The 27485-nt window shown below is 36.5% G+C and overlaps 2 protein-coding genes and 1 pseudogene across 2 annotated transcripts; 2 read left to right on the plus strand and 1 right to left on the minus strand.

Moving 5' to 3' along the window:
- The first annotated feature begins 2013 nt into the window (after nt 1-2013).
- Nucleotides 2014-3500, plus strand: LOC115229280 (annotated as a pseudogene).
- Nucleotides 3501-7568: 4068 nt separating this feature from the next.
- Nucleotides 7569-7922, plus strand: LOC115229276 (14-3-3 protein homolog 1-like). Its single transcript, XM_029799656.1, has one exon. The coding sequence runs from the start codon at nt 7569-7571 to the stop codon at nt 7920-7922; it is 354 nt and encodes a 117-aa protein (XP_029655516.1).
- Nucleotides 7923-25898: 17976 nt separating this feature from the next.
- LOC118761334 lies at nt 25899-27082 on the minus strand. Its single transcript, XM_036499160.1, has 4 exons — nt 27028-27082; nt 26772-26902; nt 26065-26196; nt 25899-26024 (listed from the first exon to the last, which is right to left on the minus strand). The coding sequence occupies exons 1-4, from the start codon at nt 27080-27082 to the stop codon at nt 25899-25901; spliced, it is 444 nt and encodes a 147-aa protein (XP_036355053.1).
- Nucleotides 27083-27485: the final 403 nt, after the last annotated feature.

Raw genomic sequence — 27485 nt, forward strand, 5'->3', positions numbered from 1 at the left:
GACGGGCAAAGTGGAGACGTGAGGAAAAACTAAATGAAGACAGAGGAAACGAATCTACCCAAAGAAACTACAAAGTCGAAATTAATGAAAAAATACCGTCTGAAATGTCTCAGCCATTCCAAACTAATTTCGGGTCATTTTCTCAGTAACACTTATTGAATAATGTAGAAATATGTACCAGCCATACAACTATATTCCGGACTTGTCAATGCAGAGTAGAGATGGTCTAGTCCCTGATTATTTCAACCAATTCGTTACAGGTACTTCACTTGTCACTCACTTTTAGTTCCACCTCTTAATACTCGTTATAATTTTAATTACTGGACAAAAAACGAGACCGAGTCACATGAAGCTTTAAAAAATTACAACTTACAAGATGTCTCCTCAATCGGTAAATACATGCCAAGCGACAACGAATTTTCTTTGGCAAATACAATGAATGCTTCTTGTTTGTGAGAATGTCTCATGTTTAGCAATGCCCACAATTGAGATCCCTTCAAATCAAGTCATTCGTCCAGAGTACTACCACGGATTTGACACACGGCCCTTCTGGACCAAATTTAATTAGAAAGGCTTGAGAAATATAGTTTTATATTTATACGTCTATTTAATCCCAATAAATTCAATTCTAATATTCAAATTACACAACTAGCACATACTTAGAGATCATTTGTTTGTTTTTTTTCCATTTCTCAGCACTCTGAAACAGTTGAAACCACAAAATGACAAAAACCATAAATGGTGATTATAAGCAAGTCTATGCAAGAATTTGTCAAAATGTTTTCACGTAGTTAGGTGTCAATCAACATGATATAATAATTGTATAATGTAACTGCTGGTTTTCCTATCGTCTATGACTCAAAGGTATCTCTTCCAACAATTAGTTTTATGACATCAATAAAAAACGATTAGAGGCCTGTCACAATAAACTGGTCACTATGATTCTAACATTTTAAAGACTGAGTGAATAATAATTATTAGCACTTTCACGAAAGCCATAGTTTTTGTGCAACACTCAAAAAGACAATATTAGTGGTTAATTTTTCCGCCTTTTCTTGTCGAATGCGAGATTTTTCCTCACACGATTTAGCTCTGTTTTAAATAGTCGAAAGTGTCGATCTAGGTCGTCCGCAGAAGAGTTTATCGCAACTGTCAAAGTAATTTTCCACTGCTTTGTTAGCGGATGGATCCGGGCTCATTCTTAGTACATCTCCAAATAGCCTCCATCGGACATCTATCACATCCCCTCTGATGTAGGAACACATACACTTGTTGTAGATACCAATGGTTGATATTCTTTGTGGCCACTCCATTCCGAGTAAGCTTTTTAGTTGCCTTCTATGAAACTAATCCAGTTCAATAGTTTGTTAGAGGAAGTTCCCCATCATTGTACAGTAGGATTGGTTTCACGAACGCGTTCTAAATCCTTCATCTAGATTCAATTCCAAGTCCTTTCGTTCTTAGCCATTTTTTTTCGGTGTGGGCATTGTCGCGTTTGCCAGTATTTTCCTTTTAAGTACATCTTCGGTGTTTCCTAGTAGAAAGCCGAATTTATTAGTATGAGTGAATGTTATTACAAATTTCCTCTACCTAGTTTGTGACATTTCATAATCTCTATTTTCAATATTTTATTATTTCTCAAATGGAACACAAGAAACGGAACAAATAAAATGACGTAATCCCGAGAAAGGGTCCTTATCTTTTCTCAATTTTCCTCACGTGAGTCCGCGTAAGTGCGTCTTAGACGTGTAGTCTGGTTTCCGCGATTGCATTATATCTTTGTCATTATAACAGCATGAGGGCTTTCATGTTCATAAAAGCTAACGAAATTTATCTAGTCCAGCGCTTTGTAAAGGCTCTTGTATAAACTTTTCCAAACTTCCAAAGACCGGAAAGACATTTTACGACGTGGATCTTATATTCAAAATTGTTGATGTTTGCCAAAAGTTTTAATAAAATTTATAATCCAATATATAATTAATATAATTTAAAAAACAAACCTCGTGTTTAGTTGCCAGGCAATAGAATGAAGATTGAGGAAGTAACAAGCACAGTAAAAACACAGCGAATAGCCTCCCACAGTCACATCAAGGGACTTGGACTCGACGGAGAAGGAAACGCCCTTTCATGTGCCCAGGGATTGGTCGGCCAAACCCAAGCCCGAGAAGTACTGTCTTAACTAAAACCAGGCCTGTGGAATAATTGTCGACATAATAAAAAGCAAAAAAATGGCTGGACGAGCAATCCTTCTGGCAGGACCCCCCGGGACTGGGAAGACGGCAATCGCCATGGCCATAGCTCAGGAACTCGGCAACAAAGTGCCCTTCTGTCCAATGGTGGGCAGTGAAGTCTATTCAGCCGAAATTAAAAAAACCGAAGTTTTGATGGAGAATTTCCGCCGGTCGATTGGTCTCCGAATAAAAGAAGTAAAAGAAGTCTACGAAGGAGAAGTGGTCGAACTCAAGCCGGTGGAGACTGAGAGTGCCTCGGGGGGTTATTCCAAGACAATCAGTCACGTGATCATCACCCTCAAAACGGCGAAGGGGACAAAACAGCTTAAATTAGATCCCTCGATCTACGATGCCCTCCAGAAAGAGAAGGTCGAGGTGGGGGACGTGATTTACATCGAGTCCAACAACGGCGCCGTGAAGGTTGTGGGTGTTGTGGCCATTTTGCAGAGACAGGGAAGGTCGGACGTGTATGCCACCGAATATGACTTGGAGGCAGACCAGTATGTGCCACTTCCCAAGGGGGATGTTCATAAGAAGAAGGATGTGGTGCAGGATGTGACTCTTCATGATCTGGATGTGGCCAATGCCCGTCCGCAGGGAGGACACGACATAATGTCCATGATGGGTCAGCTTATGAAGCCTAAAAAGACGGAAATCACCGACAAACTGCGGAAGGAAATCAACGTCATTGTCAATAAGTACATCGATCAAGGAATCGCGGAATTGGTCCCCGGTGTGCTCTTTTTGGACGAAGTTCACATGTTGGACATTGAGTGCTTCACCTACCTTCACCGAGCCCTGGAGAGTTCGATTGCCCCCATCGTCGTGTTTGCCACCAATCGCGGACGTTGTAATATCCGTGGCACGGACTTTTCCTCCACGCATGGAATTCCGAACGACTTTCTTGACCGGATTATGATAATTCGAACTATGCCATACGCCCTTCCTGAGATTATGGAGGTTGGGGCTTGGAGATATTCCTAGATTATTCGAATAAGGGCACGTGTTGAGAACTTGCTAATTGGCGACGATGCAGTTGAAATGTTGGGGCATTGTGGAGTCAAAAGTACTCTAAGGTTGGTAGAGGACGTTCTATGGACAGATATGCACTTCAGTTGATGACCACGTGCAGTGTTTTGGCTAGGGTGAATGGGAGTGATCAAATTGGGGAGCAGGAAGTCACTCAAGTCGGTGGGCTTTTCCTTAATGCGAAAACCTCTGCGCAACGCCTTGCTATGAACGCAGATAAATATTTGAAGTGATTGTCGCTTTTCACGTTCCTTTTTGATTTTTTGTTTACGTTTAATCTTCATTTCATTTTCTCCCTTTACACTCGAAATGAGCAGAAACTAAAATATTGGTAACTGAAGAAGCGTATTTTTAGAAAGGGGGGAAAGAATAAAAAGATTTCTTAGATGGGAATAAAATAATAAAAAGCATGTAGTTTTATAAAACGTCAATAAAAAATGTGTTCAAATAAATCCAGTAGCGAGAGCGTTAAAGTCACAATTTGCTACCAAATTTGATATACTTGAAAGTATCCGACAGTATAAAAGTCCCGAAATCCTGTCGGTGGTGATCCTCGGAATTTTTTTCCCAACATTAAGCCAGCCACTAACTATTCCGATATAAAGCAAAAAACACACCATCACTGAACATGAACGGCCTCGAAACTACCGTGGAATGACATCCTCTGGCCACGAACACAAGAAAGTCGACAACTAAAGACATCAATTCCTTCTGGGCCACTGCAAGCATACAAAGCGGATCAAGCACAGTCAGGACATAACAAGTACGCTCGACTGGACTCAAATCAGAGTAATTCGCAGCCACAATCTCCAATGCAAGTTTCCCCACTTTGAGAGCCACTCCAATCCGATACTTCCGACTCAGCTCAGCCAACAAATGAACTCCAAACACCTGAGAATTATAACTCCCAAAAAAACGTGTCTTTCAATTTGGACATGACTGAGCAGTCCAGGGAGGAAATCAAAACAAACATGCATTGAAGGAATCAATCGACAGGTCAAAGAAACTAATTTCAAGGAATATGTCTGGTAGTGAATTATTTGGAGAATATCTCTGTTCCTCAAAAAGACTCGGTGGAGATATGAACAAATCAACTGAGACTTTTCATCAGCATCAGACGAAGCCAGTCCCAGGAGTCGAATGTATGCTGCACAGTCCTGGGCAAACAAAAATGTGTCCGTCAGAGGCCTGATTTGTGATATGCGGGTCTTGTTTTGAATCTCCTGAATTATTTCCAGACTTGCCTTTTTAAGAGACACGTCCAAAATATTAATAAAAATTTTCAGAAGAGGAGATTTGCTGAACCAAAATCAAGTCATTAAGACAACCTGAACACCGAAGGAGGTGCCTCGAACAATTGGAGTGGATTCTTGACATCCTTCTCTCTCAGCCACACCTCCACTGTGAGGCTGGACAATTTCGGACATACAAAATAAAGATCCCACCACAGACAGGCCAATTGGGGCAAGTCGGAATCCTCACAGCGCAGCATTTCTTCCACAAAAAACAATATTTTCTGTTCATCAAACTTACGCGGAGTCCCCAAATCACAAAATCTGTCAAAAACTTGAGCGAATATATCATGACGAGATCTCCCTCTCAGCCAGTCGTCAACACAACAATAATAAGGCAAATGTACGACCATCAACCTTCCTCAGTCAACAAATATCCAACCAACCTCAACAACGAAGAATACAAAGTCCCATATTGTTGTTGTCGACTAGCAGCATGCCATAAAAGCATCCGGACTGGCATAGAATCGACAACTGATTGGAATTGAAGGAAATCAGGAGGACATGCAGACTCCCTGGAATAGCCATAAACCAGGACTGTGAAATATAAAACGAGAAGTTGGCGGAATAAATGTATTTCCATGTCCTGATGACCAGTCCATACTCTGAGCACATCGAACAACTCAATGAACACCTTCCACTAAAAAAACTAGGAAACCTGTGGAGAAGGGATAAGTTGTCTCTTCAAAGGAATCTGTTTGAACTCAAGTTCCACAAAAAACTCAACAAGTTCGACAATATCTGCCCCGTCCTTGAAATCTGCACTGCTTATGGCCAAAAGAAGACATCTCTGCAATGACAGACAAATATAACTCCCAAAGACGGCAAATCTCCTGATTGGGGGGACGCCACACAGTGAAGACAAACCAAAAGTGGGGACACGTTTGAAAGACTCCCCCATGATTTATCCTTCAGTTTTTCCAGTATTTTGATAACCGATTCAGGGGCTTTCTAGCAGTAGGAGAGCAATTTATCACGTTGAATTGGCCAAACATGAGGACTCGCATTTTCCTCGTTTTTCTGGACGGAGAAATTCCCAAAACAGAAGAAACATTTTTTTGAAAAGACTCCAAATGTCTACTACTCACCACGAGACTCCAAAGGAGAAGAACAGTCTGAATTCTCTCATAGTAAATTGTTTGCATGTTCAGCCACTCGACAAACATGGCCGAATAACTCTCCGAATCACTGTTTGATAGTCACCCGAGTATATAACCTGATTATAACAGCATTGGCATGAACCCACCCGAGGACTGAGATGACACAGTCATGACTGTCTACAACACGGGCCAGTATTAAGGAGAACAGTCGGTCATCAACTGAACCACCCAGTGCAGTCAAAACTTGTATTAAAACATGTCGATAACAAGAAAAATCTTGCATTTTGTCCACAATTTTGTTTATTAAAGAGGATATTCCACCCGAATGGGTCAATTCACTTATCAGCCATTCACTTGTGGTTGTGTCGTGACAAAATACTTGTGTAATCCTCGAAATCCAATCTTGGCCACTTCTTTCAATCAATTCGACCACAAGGGATGGAAAACGCCTGAGAAAAATCTAAAAATCACCAGAAAGGGCAAAATACCGCCAAATCAAGCACATGGGTTTCCAACGTGGATTCTTCTCTGCACAATGTGATCAAAATCTGTTCAATATGTCGCTGAAAATGTGGATTTGTGTGCTCAAAGCGAGCCATAATACGACCAATCAAAGACAGGAATGAGTGAGGGTTGTTGAGAGCAATTGAACTGACTATTGACGGGCCACTTCTAAGGAAGCAGCAGGCCTCAACCACTCTCTCTAAGGAAAGTGCTTCAAAAAACTCTGAAAGTGACTCTTTGGGGTTACCTCTGTGGATTATGCAGTTCACTGTGTCCACCACCACCTGGAAATAATACGACTCGGCAAAAATAGGAATATCGAGGACGTGGTACTCACATGTGGCCAGATTGGACGTATTTTCGATTAAGTCGATTAGTTGGCGGGAAATAATGTGAATTCGATCTTTGGAAGAGCAGGATGGAATATTAGTTGGATTAAGTGAGTTTTCTACTTTAGACAAGTTAAGCAATGATTGGTCGAAAATGAGCATTTCAAGTATATGGTCAATGTTGTAGTCTGCCATACATAGGCAGAGTGTGTCCATTATGTCAGTGTTCTGATTTGAAAGGAAATCTTTGTAAATAAGTGGAATTGCTTGCTTAAAGTCTTCGATTTTTGATTGTTTGATTGCACCCCACATCGAAAACTAATAATCAATTTAAAATAATTTATTTTATTAAATAGAACATTTAATATACATCTATTTTTATAACTCGAATTGTTTTTTTCCCAAAAAATAATTTATTAGATTTTTAATTAGGCTTAAAAGTGAATTCCAAGAACAGGAATTCGAAGAATGTAAAAATATAGATCAATAACTAACATCTAAAAAATAATTTCTTATGAGCTGATATTAATTTAATATTAAATAAAAATATTTTCATAAATGATTAATTTCAAATAAAATATACAAAATATTCTAATTATAAATGGTCGATAAGCTCAACTGGTCGTCCTTAGAATTCGCGATATATTTAAGCGATCAGATATTCCGTTTCAACGGTGGATCACTAAACATTAACCTCTCTAGACACATGCATTCTGTTTGAAGCATTCTCTAAGAATAACTCAAAAGATATCCCTGAATACATTCGAAACTGTTTTTCCTCCTGTTGCAAGAATAAAATGTCTGAATATCGCAATGCAGTGCGAGCTTTGGACGTGTTAATTGTCAGAGAGGAAAATTCACACAGCAATTCTGTCAGCATAATTAATGAAATTCGCCAAAAAGTATGTTATGTTGCTAGGAAACTAACAGTGCGTTGAGAAAATAAAACAGGCCAAGGAATTCGTCTGCCGATATGCCGATCTGTTTGCCAGTATGCCAGCAGCCTCAGTGGAGACTCGTCTGTTCTCTAAAAAGATGTCATTTCATTCCGTAATTCGTAGGGTCGCGGACTACAGTCGGTACATGGCTGAGGTCTCCTCTCCCAATGACGAATTTGTGGCCGAGAGTTTGGAGGCATATTCCGCAGCGAGTGACCTGGCTGAGGATTTGCCCGCAGACCATGTTGGAAAGCTGGGACTTGCGCTTAACCGTTCTGTGTTTTTCTACGAAATTATGAACGACAAGAAGCAGGCCATTCAAATAGCCAATGAGGCGTTTGCTGGGGCATATGCCAAATACGACGAGGATGGTCACACAATGAGTGACGAGTCCGCTAACATTACTCAACTCATCAAGGACAATCTCGTCCTCTGGAGTTTGTCTTTTCCTTATTATAGACGCTGGGGACGACGACAGTCAAGACAAGTCCTCCAATGACGAGTTATGATTAATTAATTTACTTTCCTTTTAACAAATAATTCCCTTTATTAACGAAAATTTAGTTAGGAATGCAGTTAAATTAATTAATATTTGATAACCCCCACAACGCTGTATTTGTCTGGACATAACCTCAAAAGGGGTGACCTTTAAATGTTTGAATCCAGCCTTCAAGGACCTGTTTTTCGTCCTCGCTGAGATCTTCCAGGTCATCAAAAACGTCTGAAAGACAGTCGGGATTCAAATTAGATGTCGCCAAGGCCCTTCCAATCTCCCTCCCGGCAAAACTGTGGTATGAACCACCTGTATAATTAAAGACACACCAAATAACCAGGTCCGTAAAATGTTGCTGATTTTGTAACGTCATAAACTGTCCCTTTGATGCTGGTCAGTATCCTGGGATTGCATTCTCCGTCGTATTTTTTCAGTTCTTGAAGAGATAAGTCCAAAGAGGTAAAGTCAAGGTTGAGAGATCCGCTGGTGGGTTTGGTCTCTGGCATATTTCTACTCAGAATTTTGTAGAATTTAAAAATGACAACGAGACACAGAATAATAATCAATGAATTTAGGAGATTAATTTCGAGAAAAGAATAATTCATTAATGCCACAAGTCTAATTAGTGATATAAATCTTGAATAATTAATATGAAATAATAATTATATATTAAATTCTCTTAAGCATAATTTATGTGGAATATTGCGGTTTATTTGGTTTTCCGTATCAAGTAACCAGAATCCACCATGTGGATTTTGTCAACAAAACGGTGTGTATTGCACTTAATTTTATTTTTTTGTCTTTGATTTAATAAAAATGATTTTGTTTAAATGGTGGAGATAAATTCACGTAGAACAGCGAGTAAGACAAGTAACCACACTGAACGTCCATGTAAATCAGGTTTGCCATTTTAATCACACAATTATTAAAGTCTTAATTAAATATCTTATAAATTTTATTATTCTAAAACTGTATAAAGTATGAATCATTATCCACTCGGTAGTATGAACTTTCTCTCACGGTCCCTCATAGACTGACCCCTCCACTGGATGCCTGGAGAAATCTCACATACTTTCTGCCCAACGATATTATCCTGGGACCCGAGTTTATTTTCTAAAATTCCATTTTCATGTATTCTGCTAAAAAATCTCTTTTTTTCCTTGATGTGCTCGACTTTCAAACCACTGAGAATCGCCTCTTCCCTCGTGGCTTTGTTGTTCCAAAAAACCGACAAAATCTACCCAAAGTTAAAAATGACTAACCCAACTGATCTCTTTTAGAAAACTATTATTCAAAGACCGAAAACGGAGAAGAACGCGTATACCTCCAAATTGTACAAAAGATCTATTTGGACCATTAGGGATCTGGGATTACCTTTCAAAATGGATGTCGTGTTGGCGTTTTAAAATATCCTTCATCAGTTTGAAAACTAAATTTAGGCCTTCATTCACTGCTAAAAGCTCTGCTGACGACAAAAATCTTTCCATGCAGTGAACAATGTATTTTGCGCCACAAAATGATATTACATTTCTGTTTGAGTTGATGTCCATAAGAATATTCAGCAAGACAAGAGTCTTCAATAAGATTTCTACACGGCCCGTCTCCAATTGAGAAAGGATGAGGAGGATCCCGTCGTTTTTCCTGATGACATTTTTATAGCATTTTGAAAACTAAAAATTTTAATTTTGTCAAACCGCAGTATCTTTACAAGTCAGATTTATGTAGATTTGAAGAATGTTCAGCACATATAACGTGTCATAGCTGTTTTTTAACATTGACATGATTAAGTCGTGTACTTCTTCTAACCAGAACAAGGCTTGTCTGAACGTTATTGATAAAATCTCACGGATTTTCTGCGAATTTGATCAATTTCCGTTTCTTCAGGTTGGAGCAAGCTGGACATGAAATATGATTTTAATACAAAACAAGTCGTTTTTGGATTCAGGTTGAAATACTTCCGGGCTGAAATCCGTCGACAAGAGTTTCAACACATCTAACGTCACGGAAACCGTGGACTGGTCTATTCCGTCGAAATAAGAAGAGATTTTCAACGTCTCCAACAGCAATGTCGGCACGGAGATGCGACCGAGGATGTAAAATTTTGCTAAATTGTCATTTTTTAAAAAGTTTCTAAATTTAAGTCGAGAAATAAATACAAAAAACATTCCGCAATGAGACCAACCATTCCCGATAGATTTCCTTGGTCACAAAAAGCGGTCCTTCCCTTATCTCTTGCCCAAGATTGACAAAATCTGCTGATGATTCGCTCAAATGGTTCGACAACCATCGAAAACATTTGATTACAAGAATTCTTGTTTGAGACAGTTTTTGTACCTGAGAAAACGAGAGGTTGCGTATAACGCGGACGAATTTTTCTTTAAAATCATCGGAAAGTCTGCTGTCAATCAAATATCTGTAGATACATGCCATGTTCAACTTAGATTCTAAGATGACAACCTGCAATGCTTCAAAGGAAATTAACTCTGTTCTTTTCAATTGCCTGACATGACCCAGAGGTGATGTTGATCAAGACACGCACCAAAAAAGGCACCATTTCAGGAACCGGACTTTTTAAAAGACTAAAAAGTCTATCAATTCCTCCAAAAAGTCTTTAAATCATAATATTCAAAGTTGCCTTAGTTCATTTGAGGAAAGGGCATTTTGGCTTGTCGATTCCTCAAGGTACTGTAAGGCTCGGAGCTTTTCCTCATCATTGGGGTTGAACAAATGGTCCACTGCGTCGCATATGTCGATAAAGTGGGTTTTTGGACTGTCTTCAGCTTTGGTCACTCCTTGGTGGATAGTCGCTGGTCTTGATTGAGGCCTGGCAAGATAATAAGAATATAAAGAAATACAGGACTGTTGGAGTAATTGGACGAACTGTCGTTGAAATGTGATTGATCTCACATTGTTTGAGAGGACGTGTTTCTTCTTGTCTTACATTTGTTTGTGGTTTGGTCGTAGCAAAACAAGGCGATTTTTTGAGTGGCTTTAGGATCATGAAATGCTCTTTGGAAGGAGGAGGCCTCTGCCAAGTTGAATCTTTCATGACTAGACAATAATATGGTGAAGCGATTATATAAATAATTGATATAATCGATAAATATTATAAATTAAGAGTACTTATAGTTGCCAGCCGACAAAAAATATGTCGGAGACTACTCAATTATAACCTTTTGGGAAGGATTTAAACACAACGGGTAAAAGCGTCAGACGACAAAATAATCATTTAAAATATAAACTGGCATATTAATCACATATTCCGTATGCGTAACTAATCGATTGTAGACAAAGCAACTGTGCTCGCAATCGCTCTGCGTGATGCACAGAATACTGTCGCTTAATTAATGTGGCATTGATATTCATAATAAGTAAGTAAAACCTCTCTAATTTACCATCTCTATGATTTGCCACTCTCCTTTTTTTACCAAGAAATTAAAATTCTGTTTTCCCTTATGTTTTTCTATTTTTTATCATTTTTCTATATTTGACCACTTTTTCAGGTTTATTTAATTTTTTTTAGTAAGACTTATTTAAATTTTAAATCATCACCTGTTTTTGTCTCGTGTTTTGGTGAATCATTGTGTTTTTTAATAAGTTTATCAAAATAAAAGTTATTTCCATTGAAACTATGTCGCTGATAATTAACAATCGTTCTAAATTTCTAAATTTAAAAGAAAAAATCGATATTATTGAATACTGCAAAAAAAATACATGTAAAACATACTAGAGTTTCCGAAATATTTGCCTTACTATTCAAGAAGGAAATAAAACGTCGATATATTAAAAATTATTTTGATAATGAAGTAGAGCTAAAAAACGCTTTTGCTGTAAATAAAAATTTGAATTCTATACCACGAAATCTGAAATTCAAAACTATTGACTCCAAGTTAAAGAAATGGCTCGATATGGTTGAAGTCGGTGGTGGCTTTTATAATGATGCAATCCTTAAGGAAAAAGCAAAGTCATTATATGGAAATGTGTTTTGTATTTCAAATGAAACTGATGTATTTAAAGCATCAAATGGCTGGGTGTCGAAATTTAAAAACGTCACAATATTCATATGAGAGTATGTAATGGCGAATACGCCTTCAGACATATTTAACTGTGATGAAACCGCACCATTTTTTATAAAATTGCTCTTTTAAAGAGTATTGTTTCAAAAATCAGATCTGGGATTAAAAATTCAAGGAAAGAATAACAGTTCTATTTGCTGTAATAGCGATGGGATGAAAAACTAATGCCCTTTATAATTGGAAAATTCAAAAAACCCAGAAAATTCAAAAACCTCAATTACTCAGCATTTTGTAGTCATTTATACAATAAAACTTTGTGAATGACTTCAAAAGAATTCAATTTATGGTTGATGAATATAGATGTGAAGTTGAAAGGAAAAATATTATTGATCTTGGAAACAAAAAAATAGCAAACTAATTAAAAAAACATTGCAAGATGACATTGTCCGCATTCGCCCCTGAATCAATCGTTACTACTGCCGAATCTAAAAAAATACTTTATTGACCAAGGGACCAGCCAGGCTAAGCCAGTTAATTATAATCCCCCGTGATCCCCGATTCAAGCGAGGGAGATCCTTCTGAAAGGTTCAATCCTGCCCACAATGATCGGACTGAGACGACGATGTCTCAGGGTCAGAGTTCTAGAAGTCCTTTTTCGGTAGGCATTAAGTGCTTCCTGAGCGTTTCCATATCAGATTAGAAGTTCCAACTGACATGGTGGACCCTATAACGCCACGTTAAGACCGGAAGGAAGGTGAGAGATGATGCGAAAGTACTCTTCAAAAAGATGCGAAAGTACTCTTCACTCGTGGAGAAGTATCAATTCCTTGCATTCGCAGTTGAGACGTCTGGTTCTTCGAAAAGGCAATCAGCTTCGTTCAGAAGATCGGGTTTCGGATGTTGACACTCACAGGCGACGCCCGCGAATCGAAATGGTTTTTTGAGCGGATATCCCTCGCGATGGTACGCTCGAACTCTTTCTCAATCGCGTCAGCCTCTCGCCCAGTAAAGCATTAGTCCTTTAATTCATTAATATAATTTATTAAAAGTTGAGAAAAATCGATAATTAATTCCCCAATAGGATTATGTTTATGGTAGATATGTAGCCTGGCGGATTGCCAAACTGTTTCCCCGGATGATGGCAATCGAGAACCGTTGCATTAGCCAGTTCGCCTCCCGAGGATCATGGGTGCGCATTGAGATTTTGGCTCCGAGCTTGCGAAGAAACTTTTCTGTTTTTGGACCGAGAGCACCCGACGTCTCCGCCGCGATTGGCACCACGGAAAACTTCTCCGAGAGGGCAGAATATTTTAAAAGCTTTAAATCTTCAGCCTTCTTAGCTGCAGATTTGGCCTCCAGAGCACACGAAGTTAAGTGAGAAGCAGAAAAGGTGTCGCAGCAGGTTGCGTCCCAGACGAGGCCTTTTCCGCCTTCAAAGGGAAAAAGGGTCATCCCGTCAGGACGTTTCCCGTCGCCGCGATCAAGGCCCGGTGGTTCGAGAACCGAAGGAAATCCCGCCGAGTCGAGGGCCCTCCGTATGATGTCATTCATAGCAGAGTGCCTCGGGAAACGTCCGGCACTCCTCTTGCACGATAAAGGGTGCAGACCGAAAGGGTCAACAGTGCAGCCACAGCGGCACGTGTGCGGGACACATTGCCTTAGTCTGAGTCGCAGAGAGACTCCGATCCTTACCGTTTCATCGTCAAGCAGAGTGCCAGATGAGGCGTTCGGGAATGCACAAAGCCAAGCTCCGCTAGCCGGGGATGCTGGCGACAGAAGGCAAGCGCGGCGGTGCTGGTTGGACGACTCGAGCAGCAGATTGAAAGTTTGCTTGCATCTAATTCGATCCCAGGCTCGTTGAGACATATGATTTTCCGGAAAGTCAAGACTATGTTCTCTTCAGACTTCGCTGAAATGAGCCACTTTTGTGTCCAAGGAAAATTCAGAAAAGGAGCGTAGAATTTCCATGACAAGTGTGTGGCTCGCGGAGACGGAAGAGAGATAAGCAGGTAACGATAGGTCGGAACATGAGCGGATGCCGAGCCCTCCAAAAGATAACGGGAGGGTTGCCTGTCTCCAACCCATGTCGTCGAAAGGGGAATTGCATACGTTCTGAGTGCAAGTGCGGAAAAGGAGGTCAATGGCTGAAAGCCTCTCTGGAAAATCAAAGCACGGAGAAGAGCGAAGCAAATAGGAGAGCTTTTGGATCGAAAAGCAATTCCGTAGGAGGAATAATGCAGTGTGCGAGTCCAGCTGTCTGATACGATCAAAAGATTCTTCGAGGAAAAGTTCTTTTTTGCGTAGGGCCACATCGATAGAGTTGCCAGCGACCGGGGCTCCGAGATTAATATAATTAATAGTTAAAAAAAGATAAATTTCCTTTTTTTACCACATCGCTTTTTTTCCATTATTTTTATTGGTCCCGTAAGTGACAATAAATAGATAAGTTGTGACTTGATATGATCTCCTCTAATGTTGGTTTCCTAATACTCAATCTATCAGGTTCAACACAAAAGTGACATATAAAATATCAAGGAATATCGTTAAAAAGAGAAGCAGAACTCTGTGCATCACCAATTTTAACCCAATGTCTATACACGTCGAAAGACGCATTATCAATGATTTGCCTCAACATCCTCGTCCGGTAGGGATCCCTCACCAATTCAGAATGAAGCAATCCCAGCCTTAGCAAGCCCGTAAACCGAACTACTGCCAACACAACCAATCCACATCTCTACACTCAAAAACCATCAAACACCTTAAAATGAGAAATTCTATGACTTCTCCCAATTCCCTGAGAAGAGGATCGAATAAACGGATGTTCCAGAGCCTCTGCTGCACTGATCCTTTCACGAGGATCAACAACCAGCAGTCGACTGATCTGTGCCTGAGTACACACAACTCATACAAAATCACGTGCAGTCTCACTCACAGCTGAATGGGACGGAAATTCATATTCTCCGTCCATAATTCGACAAATAAGACTCATTTGAGGGTTCAGTCTCCGACGAGGACGGTGAGGGGATGCTTCCGAAGTGAAGGGAGGCTGTCCGAACAGTCTAGAAATAGTAACCAAACATCCCACAGAGTATAACAAATCACACCACACGCCCATCTGGAGGGTTAAGAAGGGAGGAATACTAACAAATCGACTTGGAAGGAATATCCTTCAGGGTCATCGTCCATACTGCACCTGATCAGTTCGGGGGCCATGTACATTACAGTCCCACATGTCTCTGACATTAAAGCTTTGGGGATACCGAATAGTCGGTCCGTAGAAGACAACATTTTGGCAAACCCAAAATCTGAGATCACCAATTCCAAATTATCATCAAGCAAAATGTTCTCCAACTGTCTGGTCTAAAAACACGATAACCTTCAAATCCCTGTGAATAAGGCCAATCGAGTGCATATACTTAACCCCTCCCAATATTTGCTCCATAAAATTACTAAAAATATAAATTACAGTCAACCGAGTTCGTTTTTCCGAAAAAGTGACTTGCCGAGTGTGAAAGTCGAATAACTCTCCACCAGAACAGCTAAACTAATACTAAATGCCACACATACAGTTGTAGGACTATGTAGGCATATGTATCAGACTCAAAATAGTCCTCGAGTTGTACTACAATCAATCATCGGCTTACTTATGTGTGGGGCATTCTGACATTTTTTAAGGATTTTTACTTCAGACAGGGCTGCTTGGCGGTAGTACTCTGATTCTTCTTTGTCGTGTCTTTCCATGCTCAAATCAACGATTTTTGCAGCAAAAAATCTCCCAGAGGATCTTTCAAGTACTCGGATCACACTACTGCTTGCTCCACTAAGGAATATGAGGAGGTGGATTTACTATCCGAGAGTGTTCTTGATCTCGTATTTTGAGTGGAATGTCTTGGCTGCCTCACAATTGGGATTAAATTCAAAACCAAGGGACCTAGTCTCAGATATATTTTCCATTTTCTGGAGATCAACGAGGCATTAATTTAAAATTTATTTTTATTATCTAGCTAAGAATTTATTATTTAAAATAAAAAAACAACAAAATGAAATATTCGCGAAATCTAGTTATAACAGTAATTATATTAATAGCAATGTAGCTTCGTTGCACCCTCAGACGGTTTTGTGATTTCATTTAGAGATTTTCTCACCGCTTTAACGTTTTTTTCTTTAACAGCAGTGAAGGATCAACGGGCTCAATAAAATTCAGTCCAGAAAATTGACCTTGCTTTTTTCTGTTGAGGCTGTCAACATTTTCGGAAAACTTTCTACCAAAATCGGAAAATTAAACCCGTCAGAATGTTTTTTAAAATAAAATTCATTTTTTTGATTTCTCAAATGTGTTTAACTCAGTCCTCCTTAATAATTTCCTTGAAGTTGTTCACATTCATTTCTTTCTTATATCCCATCCCCCACTCTCCTACTCCACCCCCAACTACTTTTTATTTAGGGATAGTATTATTTGATCTAATAATGGATTTTTTTATTTCGACAACGTCACTGTTTGGGAGAGCTCACATGACGTGGTTTGAGCGACTTTTCCAAGGTCATTTCCAGATTTATGGATTTATTTTTATTAATTAACTAAGAATATGTCTGAGGTAAGCAGGGTTAGCGAAAACATTTCTAATTTTAACAAATTTTTTTTGCTTTTTCTAGTAGCATCAAAAACTTCCATTTATAAAGACCGAAGATCTTACTATTCTTGGTTCTCCAATTCACATGAAAGGAATCAAAATACTCCTTGTTAAAAAGAAACTCGTTCTGGATTGTATTCTCAATAGGATCTCCTCTCTGGAGGCTCAGTTGACTTTTTTTCTAAAAATTATTTTTTAGTCACTTTTCTGTTGCAATCGTTTGCTTTTTTGTTGTCTTTGAGGTTTTGTTTAGAATTGATGATGTAATTTCTTTTGGTCTTAGTTCTCTGCTGAATCTCCAATTGGAGATGGCCTTGTACGAACAGAACGGTTTTGTCGGTTGGAGGAATTGGTATCCAATGTCTAAAGACTTGGGTCTTTTGTTCTTACTGGCCTTTTTTACGATTCCCGCAATCTAATTGATGCAAAAGGTGTCAAAATTGAACATCGCATTGTCAAAATTGATATAAAATTGTCAAAATTGAACAGAAAATGGTATAGTCAATCAATGATTTTAGTTCTTTTGGTCATCTGGATCGGGATTTGCCTTCGTCTGGCCCTTAAGATGAACCAGTCTCATGACTGTCGATAAGGGAAAATTGTCGATTCTTAGTGTTTTCACCCTATCTATTGAAACTGAAACGGGTAGATTTCCCAGGCACTCCACATATAACGGCATTATCACGAAAGCCTTAGATTCAGAAGGCTTTGATTCTAATTTAGAGTTTTCGAGTTTCAATGGGAAAAAAAACCCAGAAATGATGAGGCTATTTCCTTTTAAACAAAACAAATATCTCGTCTGGGATATCACCTGTATGGGAACTTTGAAAATCTAATCTAGTAAAATCTGCCTATTCTCAGCGAGAGTGAAAACTTCTGGTTGACACTTATGCCAGTAGAGACCAGCAGGTTGTTTCAGTTTGTCTCTTTGGAATTGTAGCTGAAACTGCACTGCAATTCGCTGAGCCTAAAAATTCTCGCTTAACTTATCCATTAATTTTTTTGAATAGTATCTTTAAATTAAAAAAAATATATTTTACGAGCTTTTTTAGACAAGTTGGTTTCAATAAAATTAAAAAAAGTATTTTTATCTATAATTATTAAGAAATTAATTCGTATTAATGCAATCAAGAAAGAATTAGTATTTTTTAAATTAGTGACCGACGATTTTACAACCAGGAATGTCGTAGCCAATAAGTGATTTACGTCCGATTACTTCACCCACAAAAAACCAGCAAATAACTTCAAGGAAAACTAAAAATCCAACAAAAAATTGGGTGACGGTCAACTCCTTGTACTGCCCAGATCTCATATAAAAGACAAATTCTGACAATTCTTTTCCAAATCTAGAAATTTCTGAAAAGTTTGGAGGTCTTAGCTCTGTCCTGGCACAATTCCATGAGTTTGTAATTTTCGGAGACCTCAAAACGCCAATTACCGCCCTCCCTAGTTTACTGTCAAGTGTTGGTTTGAGAGCCTCAGTTGCAACTGCCTGAACTTTTTGTACGCCGGCACATGCCAGAGTAAGAGATTTGGTGGCTATTGGCTTAAGAAAGGCAGTGCTTCGCTGAGTGATAGTCCGTAGAACAGATGTCTACATTGATGTTAAAGTGGCACACAAGAACAAACCATGAAACTATTATTAATTATATTTATTTCAAGGCAGAAAATTAAATAAAGTCAAAATCAAAAAATTAATTTATAATTTTGAAAGTTTTACTTTTGGAATTATTAATTGATTTTTCTCTTTCTTGAATCATTTTTTTGTTTTTATCAAAAAATTTACAATACACTGCATAATCGACGATTAGTGTAGTAGATTTCGGGAAAGGTGAAACAGGAATTAAAATATTTGGAGAAGAGAATTTTGAAAAGCGATTTAACTAAAATTATTAATATGGAATATAAAAATATCTCTCCTGAATATTATTTGTTTTTTCAAAACTATCAGGCATCCTCAGCATATATTGAAAGATGCTTTTTGCAATTCAGGAGTTTCTTGAGGTCAAATAGAAACTTTAATACCCAAAATTCTGAAAATTACGTTAAATTTTTAATAAATAGTTTTTTAAAATAACTTTTTCCTTCTATTGTCTCGTATAAAAGTTTAAACTGAGAACCTTTCAAGTTTAAGTTGAGAAAAAATAAATTTAACTTTTTTAATTTTAAAGTTACAAATTTGGGTTTACAGGTTAATAAAGTTAACTTTTTAATGATAATTTTTTAATTTTTAAGGCTAAAAATGTTCGTCCTAATGATAAGACAATGAAAAGGATATAAAATATAGATTTAATAGATTGAAACAATTTAATAAGATGTATATACCAAATTGAAACATTGAGAAATCAACAACGTGCAACAGGAACAAAATTTTGACTATATTAACTAACGTTTAATGTGGCTTTTCTCATAGGGCATGTTTCTACTTTCGAATGCTTTTTGGGTTATCTAAAAGAATTTCTAACAGAGAGCTGCTCGTAAAACTGACATCTCAATATGTATGTTCTATCTAAATATAGAACATTTATAGTGGTTGAGTGTAAGTCGGTTATTATCATTTTTTTCAATATCGGTTTTACGATCAGCCAAATTGAAGCAAGCCAACAAACTTTAGAAAATAGTCCGGAAACTAATACATTTTATAGGCTAAGACGACATGTATAAACAGATAGAAAACATACAGTTTTGAATTCGTGAATTTTGTAGTTACCAAATAAATACAGAATTTTTTCTAAAATGTATTTGTTTTTTGTTTCTACTTAAATACAAGTTTGCAAATAAAAAACGTGGATTTTGGAGGTTTCTTCGATATATAACATTCATGTCAAAAAATTCAAATTAAATGTTATTTTTGAATTAAACAAGGTCGATATTTACTTTAAAAATGTTAGAAATTAATATTATTTAAGTGCATTACGGCCTTGTTACTCAATTAACTTTTATACAATAAAGCAGCATGTTTTTTTAGATTATAAAATAAAAAAAACCAATTAATTTATCGCCTAACTAAGTACAGAGCCTTTGAAGTGAACAGAGGATTACACTCCGTGCACCTCCTTCCCTTTTTCATCCTTTTCTCTGGCACTATAGACTTTGGAGAAGGTGCAGTCCAGCGCCTCTTGCTGAAAAAATGGCTGAAAGGACGAGATCGTCTATCATCAAACGAGATACTCACCAGAGTTCTTTAAAGAACAGTTGACTGCATATAAGCTTTATCTACAACTAACTGTCTTAAATACCCCTTGTGGTCAATTTTCGACAAAAAGAAACGCGTTTATGTCAAGTAGCCAGATCTAATACAGATTATTTTCAACAGGATTGATTATAACAGCCTCGGATAATGCTGAAATTGATTCGCACCTGCACATTGATTTCACAAATCAGCAAAAGCATCTTCAAAGTCTAAAATTCTATCTCAATAAATCTCCTTATAAGATTATAATATGTCTGTAATAAACTTTGTTGACCGGATAAAATATAAAATCACCAATTATTATATTTTTGTATATATTCTATAGTTTCGTAGTCTAATTCGTGGCTTATTTTGAGCGACTCTGGCATCTTAAACTCCTCAATCTCCCTTGACGAGTCTTTTACTTCGAAAGACGATTCGACCTCAGTTTTTAAGAGGAAATTGTCTTCTGTATCTTATGGTTATTTTAAAATTTTTACTTTTGGAATCGTCGATTGATTTTTCTCTTTCTTGAATCATTTTTTTGTGTTTATAGCGATGATTTTGGAACCATATTTTTATTTGAGTTGGAGTCAGGTTGATTTTCCGTGCGAATTCGTCTCTTTCGGTAGCCGACAGATATCTCTGGACTTTAAATCGGTTTTCAAGTTCTGAATTTTGAGCAGGAGTGAACAAATTGCGTCGCTTTCGTTTGTGTGTTGGTAACTGAGTAGTTGGGTCGTAAAAAAAGGTTTCGTTATTCCCATGACTAGCAAAATCTACGAAATATACATTTCCAAAACTACCCGCATAAGTTGCCGGGAAGCCCATAAAACCGGTTCTTTGTGGAAGTCTAGCTTCGGAATCTACGCTAGATTAGTAAAATCATACATGTTCTCCATGGTTCAAAGAAATAGTTTTGAGCGTAAACATTAGTCCCTCGTGGCCCGTAGTATGGGACGTTGATATCATTGTAGTAGGTATTTCCCATGTTGAACGAAGGGTAATAATTGGATAACAAATTTGCTGGATTTCCTGGATTTGTTGGATATTCTAAGCGGAGCTGGCTTGGAGTGGATTGTAAGAGCGGAGGGTAGCATAATGCATTTGTCGAACTTTGAAATCCACTTTCAAGGAAATGCGAGTGGTTTGAAGTGTCGTTGTCTTTGTTTGAATCATTTGGATTTGAGTAGTACATGTTTCGAGGACTTATAGACATTATATCTTGAGACCTCTCGTCAGCCACTCGGAATACTCTGTATTGTTAGACATCGAAATACGGCATTTTAATACTGAGGAAAAAGCGCTACATGGACGTTACTCACGATTTTCAATATTTTCTGTCCAGCGTGTTCCATCAAGATTTGTGGATAATTTCTGACTAGTCTCTTCTTTCTTCTTTGAGTATTTTAATGGATTATAACTTATTCAATGATTCCTTGTTTTGGGGTTGACAAATTGCATCTTAGTTGTCACTGAGGCTACTTCTGTCATTCGCTGAGATGACCTGTGGAGACAGGTTAGTGGTTTAAAATAAATCATTTCAGGAATAAAAACTCGTATAATTAAGTAAACTAAATTTTTTTAATGATTTTTGCTTTAATCATCATCCCAAGGACTTTAACTAATAGCAAACTAATTTCGATGAAAAATTTTTTTTAACGAGCTTGCTTGTACTCAAACAAGATTATTTGAATTGAGCTCTTTTAATCTAAAAAATAAATTTTTGGACACTACAAATTTAACTCATTTGGTTCTGCTGTAAAATCCAAATAAACTGTAATTTTATGGAAAAATTGAATTGAAATTTTTTAAATTTGTAAATATTGAATTTTTTTTAAGTAGCTAAGACAGCTCTTCACCAAACTTGAAGTTATAATAAGTGGATCTGATCAACAGTATGCTGCCTAATTGATTTTTTCCCAAGATGGCTGATTAACTGGTTGTTGGTGACTTTTGAGCTTAATACAAAAGAATAAACACTCTTAAGTTTAAAACAATATTTTTGTTATAGACACGTGTCAGACATCCAAATTTCGATTTTAATATTCAATTTTAACTGTTACATAAACCAGGAAATATTTTTTATTTTTATTAGGCTTACATATCGTGGTAAATTTACGACTGATGCAATTTATGAAATTTCTGAATTATTCACGACCAAAAATCAAATGGAAAAAATAATTCAGATATGGTCAAAAAACTTATTTTTAGTTAACCGAGAGTAATGCCGGGAGCAAATATCATTGATAAAAAATCTTTATCCACGTTTCAAATACATAAAAAAATATCTTTAATTAAAAAAATACAAAAAACTATTAAAAAGTTAAAAATCTAAATCAAAATACATTTTCTGCGCACTAAATTTTCTGTATAATTCGTGCAAAAATCCTACAGATCAGATAAAAATATTGCGCGTTAGGAAATGGCATTTTACATTCTCTAAAAAATAATTGAAATTTTTGCGCAGTTTTTCCACAATTATCGCATAATCATAAATGTGCAAAATAAAATATTGTGGTGTTACATATTTGATTTCTTATTTTAACGTTTAATCAATACTTAAAATAATTTTTACCACATTTTCACGACTTGTCAATTGTTGGTATCATCTTGTCATTAACAATTTTAACATTTTGTCAATTATTTTCAGCATATATGTCATTTAATATATTATTTACAGACGTATTAAAAAAATTTCGTTTTAATTTCTTTTACCTGAATACCTTTTTTAAAACCTGCCCTTTGAATACTTTCTACTTTCTTATTAATATTCAAAACGTTTTTCATTTTAATAGATTTAGAAATGGAAAAGAATTAAATTATTTAAACAAAGTTACGGTCAATGAATTATAAATTTAGATTGCTCAATTTTTTAAGATATTCACTTGGTAATTTTTTAATATTTTAATTTTTTAATCAATAAATAAGTTATTTAAATGATATTAATTTTTTACTTCTTCCAATGGGTCCATCAATAGTTTTAAAAATTCAATACGAATTGAAAATTTTTCTATAATCAGCACCAAAAAACCTAAGTGTTTTGTCTACTTGCATTGTGGATGTTTTTAATTCGATTATCTAATTATTTAAAGATTGGAATTCAAAATTTTTAAATGGCAACATTTAAAAATTTGTTAAAAGAATTTTTCAATAAATAAGAATCCTTCGTATTTTATGTCACCGGCTGGTTACCAAAGATGAACTTGAAGTAATCAAAAATATTCAAATAGATGTTTTTATATTGACCGATTTCAGAAATCTGAAAAAAAGATACAGAAAATTAGCAGAACAGTTAATTTTCGAGGAGGAAGAGATAGTATACATAAAATACAAAAACCAGAGGTTACGCTTTTTCCCAAAGAAGAAAAGGAACTTAAACTAAAAACTATCGAGGTGATCGTTACATAATTATTATAGATTGAACATATGAGGACACATTTTGGAAGAGATAAGTTGCTTTCGATATTGAGAAAGGAAATTTATGCAGTAACCCGAGACGAAATTACTGCTGTGATCTCAAAATGCGTTCACTGTCAGGTGCATATGTATTGAATTATTTTTAGTCAAAAAAGTTGATGGCGACTAAGCCAACAATCACTCCTATTATTGCAAAAGGGCCTAAAGATCGCTATATTGCAGATTTAGTGGATTTAAAAAGGTATGCTAGCCTTAATAGCGATAATGGATGGGTATTTTTTTGTATAAATTGTAGTTGGTTGTGGTTATAGACTCATTTTCTAAATTTGCAGTTGTAAAACTTGCCAAGCGGAAATCAGCGGAGGAAATTAATAGAAGATTAAAGAATATTTTTTACATGATTGGTCATACATTTATTCTACAGACGGTTATTTTCTGTCCAATGGGAAAGATTTTAAGAACAAATGTATGAAAACAATTGTAATGATTTGAAAATCATAGACATAAGTGGACTCTAAGATCTGAATGACGAATCATCCAAACATGTACACAAAAGTCGTATAAAAAATATGACTCTTATAAAAAATTTTTATATAATAAAAATTCATGAATTTTTAATATTTGTTTTTAAATGGTAGACCTAAAAAATTGTATAATTATAATTTTTTTTTTATCCTGAAATGTTTTTATTTCTTAAAAGAAAACAGAGAGTAATTATAATAAAATACGTGCCGCCTTGAATGATATTGTCAAGCGCGCGCTCAACGCCGCTGGATTCCCTTCGGTCCTAGAGCCGGTTGGTTTAGACCAGGGGTTCTCAACCTTTTTAGCTCAAGGGCCAAATCGATAATTAAGATTAGCTTCGCGGGCCGCACAAAAAATATTTTTATATTTTCCAAGCCGGTAACTCGCTTGCAATCCGAAGTGCAGCCACTGCTGATGCGTAATGAGTTTTTTGGACTCTTTTTTCTTTTTTTTTAATTTCCATTTCCTTTATAAAGAAATAAAAGTTAAAAAATCTACAAAAGGCGTTGTAACTAAAAAGAAAGTATTATTTGTTTATTAAGTTTTTGAAATCCGGAATAAGTAAAGTCGAAGAAGTTCGTAAAAGCTGACTCGAGTGATTATCCGTGAGTTTGTTACGATATTTATTTTTATTCGAATCATTTTACTAAATATTGATTCGCATAAATATGTAGATCCAAACATTGATGTAATATATGCATTGTGGTTATATTTTTGAATTTGTCTTGAGGAATTAATTCGTAAAAATTAATAATGGACGCATTTTTGAACAATGCCGCCAGTTCTATATCATGTTGTAAATTAATGAGTTCTAGTTGAAACTTTGCAGGCGCATCCTTAATTTCCATGCTGAATAGAGTTGCGAATATTTTCATTAAAGGAAGGAATTCTTTAAAATTCTAAAAATTAAATTTATATAAATGTACCCCAAAACGTGCTTCAAATTGATTAATTAAATCACCAATTATGGATATGTTTAACCTTAAGAATAAACATTATTAAAAAATTAAAAAAGTTAGTTACTCTAGAGGGGCCGCAAAAAAAATCCTGGGGGCCACATGCGGCCCCGGGGGCCGCATTTGAGAACCGCTGGTTTAGACCGTGGCGACGGAAAACGTCCCGACGGGTCCACGCTATTCCCGTTCAAGGGGGGACTCGCTCTCGTTTGGGACGTGACCTGTGTCGACTCGTTTTCCTCGTCATCTCTCATGGACTCTGCCTCCCGCCCTGGCTCAGCCTCCGCACATGCCGAAACAAAAAAAATAACAAAGTATGCCTCATTGGAGAACACCTGCCTTTTCGTCCCCCTGGCTTTCGAAACGAGCGGGATAATCGGCCCAAAAGCTCTTGAGTTCCTTTCGGAAATCGGCTTGATGATCTCAAGGAAGAGTCACGAGAGACGTGAGTCTAGTTGGCTTTTTCAGCGCATTTCGCTCGCGATATTGCGCGGAAACTGCCTATCTATTCGCGCATCCTCTCAATCAAAGAATTAACATCATTAATTTACTTAATTAACAATTATTTTAGTTTAATAAAAAAAATGAAAAAAAAAATAAAAAAAATAAAATACGTTATTGATTCGGAAAAATTGGTGATGCCGGTTTTTGCCGACTCTTGGAAAAATTCATTTAATCAAAAAATTGATAAAAAATTGAATAAATCGACTTAATTCCATTATCAAGCTATTTTTAATTAATTTTTTTAGAAGAACAAATATAATTCCCAAAAGGTGAAAAAGTTAACACGAGTTTATAAAGAGCCTAGAGGTCAGCTCAAAAAAATCACATAGAGTTAATTCGGAGTAATTAATCAAGTCATTGTTTTAACTAGCGGAATGGAACAAGGGTTTTAGAACTAAAAGTCATATAAAGGGGAGTTCTCAAAGAAAAATTGTCATCTCAAAAAGTGAAATGTATGTCCAAATGAGCGTCCTTTTATTGTAGACCTCACGAAGTCTTGTTAATAGCCGAAACGAGAATCCAAAAAAATAAATTTTGTGGTTTACTATTATTATTTACAACAAAATAAAATATTTTTTTCACTTTCTTCTAGTTGATCGTCACCATTTTTATCATTTTCTAAACTGGAAATTATGTCGAACGTCAACATTGAATTTGTAGTTTCTTTAAAATATTTTTAAACTTTTTAGGCTATTTTAGCAAATAAATCAAAAATTAATTAATTCCTTAAAAATCCATAATTATGAATTAAATGAAGTTCAAATTGGCAAGTTCTGGGGCTCTTCTGGTATTGGAGGTGTTTTCGTCGGAAAAGTAATGTTGGAATACTCTACCAATCGAACCTGTATTTCAATATCCGTCCACGCCTCTAAGTCCTGATTGTACTCGTCACTTTCCATCTATTTTAATCTATTTAGAATTAACTTTCTTTCCCATAAGTATTCTTATTCCATCGGTCCACAAATCGTGCTCTTTCTTACTTGGAGCAACAAAAGAAATTTCCCCTTCATCGTCGTCAACAATTAATGTTATATATAAGTGGAAATTTGGCGGAAACTAATTTTTTTATTATTTTTATACTTTTTTGAAGTCTTGTGGGAAGCATTCTTTTCCAATCATTAGATTTTTAATATTAGATATATAAGCTAAATTGTATATGTATAGAATACCTTTTTTTGAAAGTTGTTCATAAGACCAGTCGGTCAATACTTGTGCACTGTATACATAATGAAGAATTTTTTTATTCATGGATAACCGAATAAAAAGATTTTTTTCTAAACAAAAAATATATAATAATTAACCTTTTAATCTATTTTTCGCATTTCTTGTAAATTGGGCTCCCTTATGCATATGGGAGATTCGATTGTCCTCTATGACTCTTGTTATTTTTGGAGCAATTATGGTCCTCAATTCTCTCAAACATTCAAAAACAAAAAACACTTGACTGGAAAGGCCGAGGTTTGTATCTCTGCCAAAGCCTGTTCTTCCGCATTCCAAATTTTTGCAATTTCTGAGTACGGAAATGCATTGAGTTTTCTTTTTATGGTTTCAAACGAGTTCACGTTTTGACAGGATCTCGTCAGTTGTTCCTTAAAGACCCGCATGACCTTAAATTAAAAGACAAAAAAGACATTTTTTGACTCACTGCTGGTGGCTTTCATGTCTTTCCAGTTCCGTAAATACACGTGGAGGCAGACATTAAAGAGCGAATATATCGAAAACTCACTGAAGGCTATTGCCAAAAATGCCTCTTGTGAATTGTCTGATTTTTGATTTATTTACAACCAACCTCTTTTATCAAGATTGAGAAACTCAAAAATGACTACTACGATATCGACGACATAATTCGAGAATGACAAGTCGTCGGTTTTTGGTGAGTAGTCGTACAAATACTACTATTTTTGGGTTGGAGGAGTGCCTTGATTAGAGGAATTGGATGCATCCGCGCATATCTTGTGAGACACTCCAGTGCCAGTCCTCCATATGGGGCGTCTTTGAAAGTCACAATGTCAAAGTAATCGTCCTGCAATAAAAAGACTGACAAAACCAGGTTTATGTTGCTCAGATTTGTGGAGTTTTTAGAATACGACGAGTTTTCCAGAGAGTCTGAAACCACTTTTTTGATTTTCTCAAATTTCTCTTTTAAAGTCTAAAACAATTTTTCTTCATAAAACGTTTCCGTCGAGAGTAAGTTCTGCGAGTTCCAATTCTGATTCGAAATAGAACTTTTGAAGAAAAACCAGTACGTCCGCGGTCTCGCTGGATATGTTGAGGTTATCGGTGATCACGACCTGTCATTCCTCACGCAACAGAGAACAAACCAAACTTCGAATCAAGTTTTCTTT

Source organism: Octopus sinensis, unplaced genomic scaffold (assembly GCF_006345805.1).
Source record: "Octopus sinensis unplaced genomic scaffold, ASM634580v1 Contig12302, whole genome shotgun sequence".
NCBI classification, from domain to species: Eukaryota; Metazoa; Mollusca; class Cephalopoda; order Octopoda; family Octopodidae; genus Octopus; species Octopus sinensis.

Excerpts from the sequence above, each read along its gene's own strand:
- LOC115229276 (XM_029799656.1), top strand. The coding sequence starts at position 7,569 with ATGGCTGAGGTCTCCTCTCCCAATGACGAATTTGTGGCCGAGAGTTTG.
- LOC118761334 (XM_036499160.1), bottom strand. The coding sequence starts at position 27,082 with ATGCATCCAATTCCTCTAATCAAGGCACTCCTCCAACCCAAAAATAGT. Across the intron at positions 26,197-26,771 it reads CCAGCAGTGAGTCAAAAAAT|TTTCCGCCAAATTTCCACTT; the intron begins GTCTTTTTTGTC and ends TAAAAAAATTAG. Across the intron at positions 26,025-26,064 it reads GAATACTTATGGGAAAGAAA|TACAATCAGGACTTAGAGGC; the intron begins GTTAATTCTAAA and ends GAAAGTGACGAG.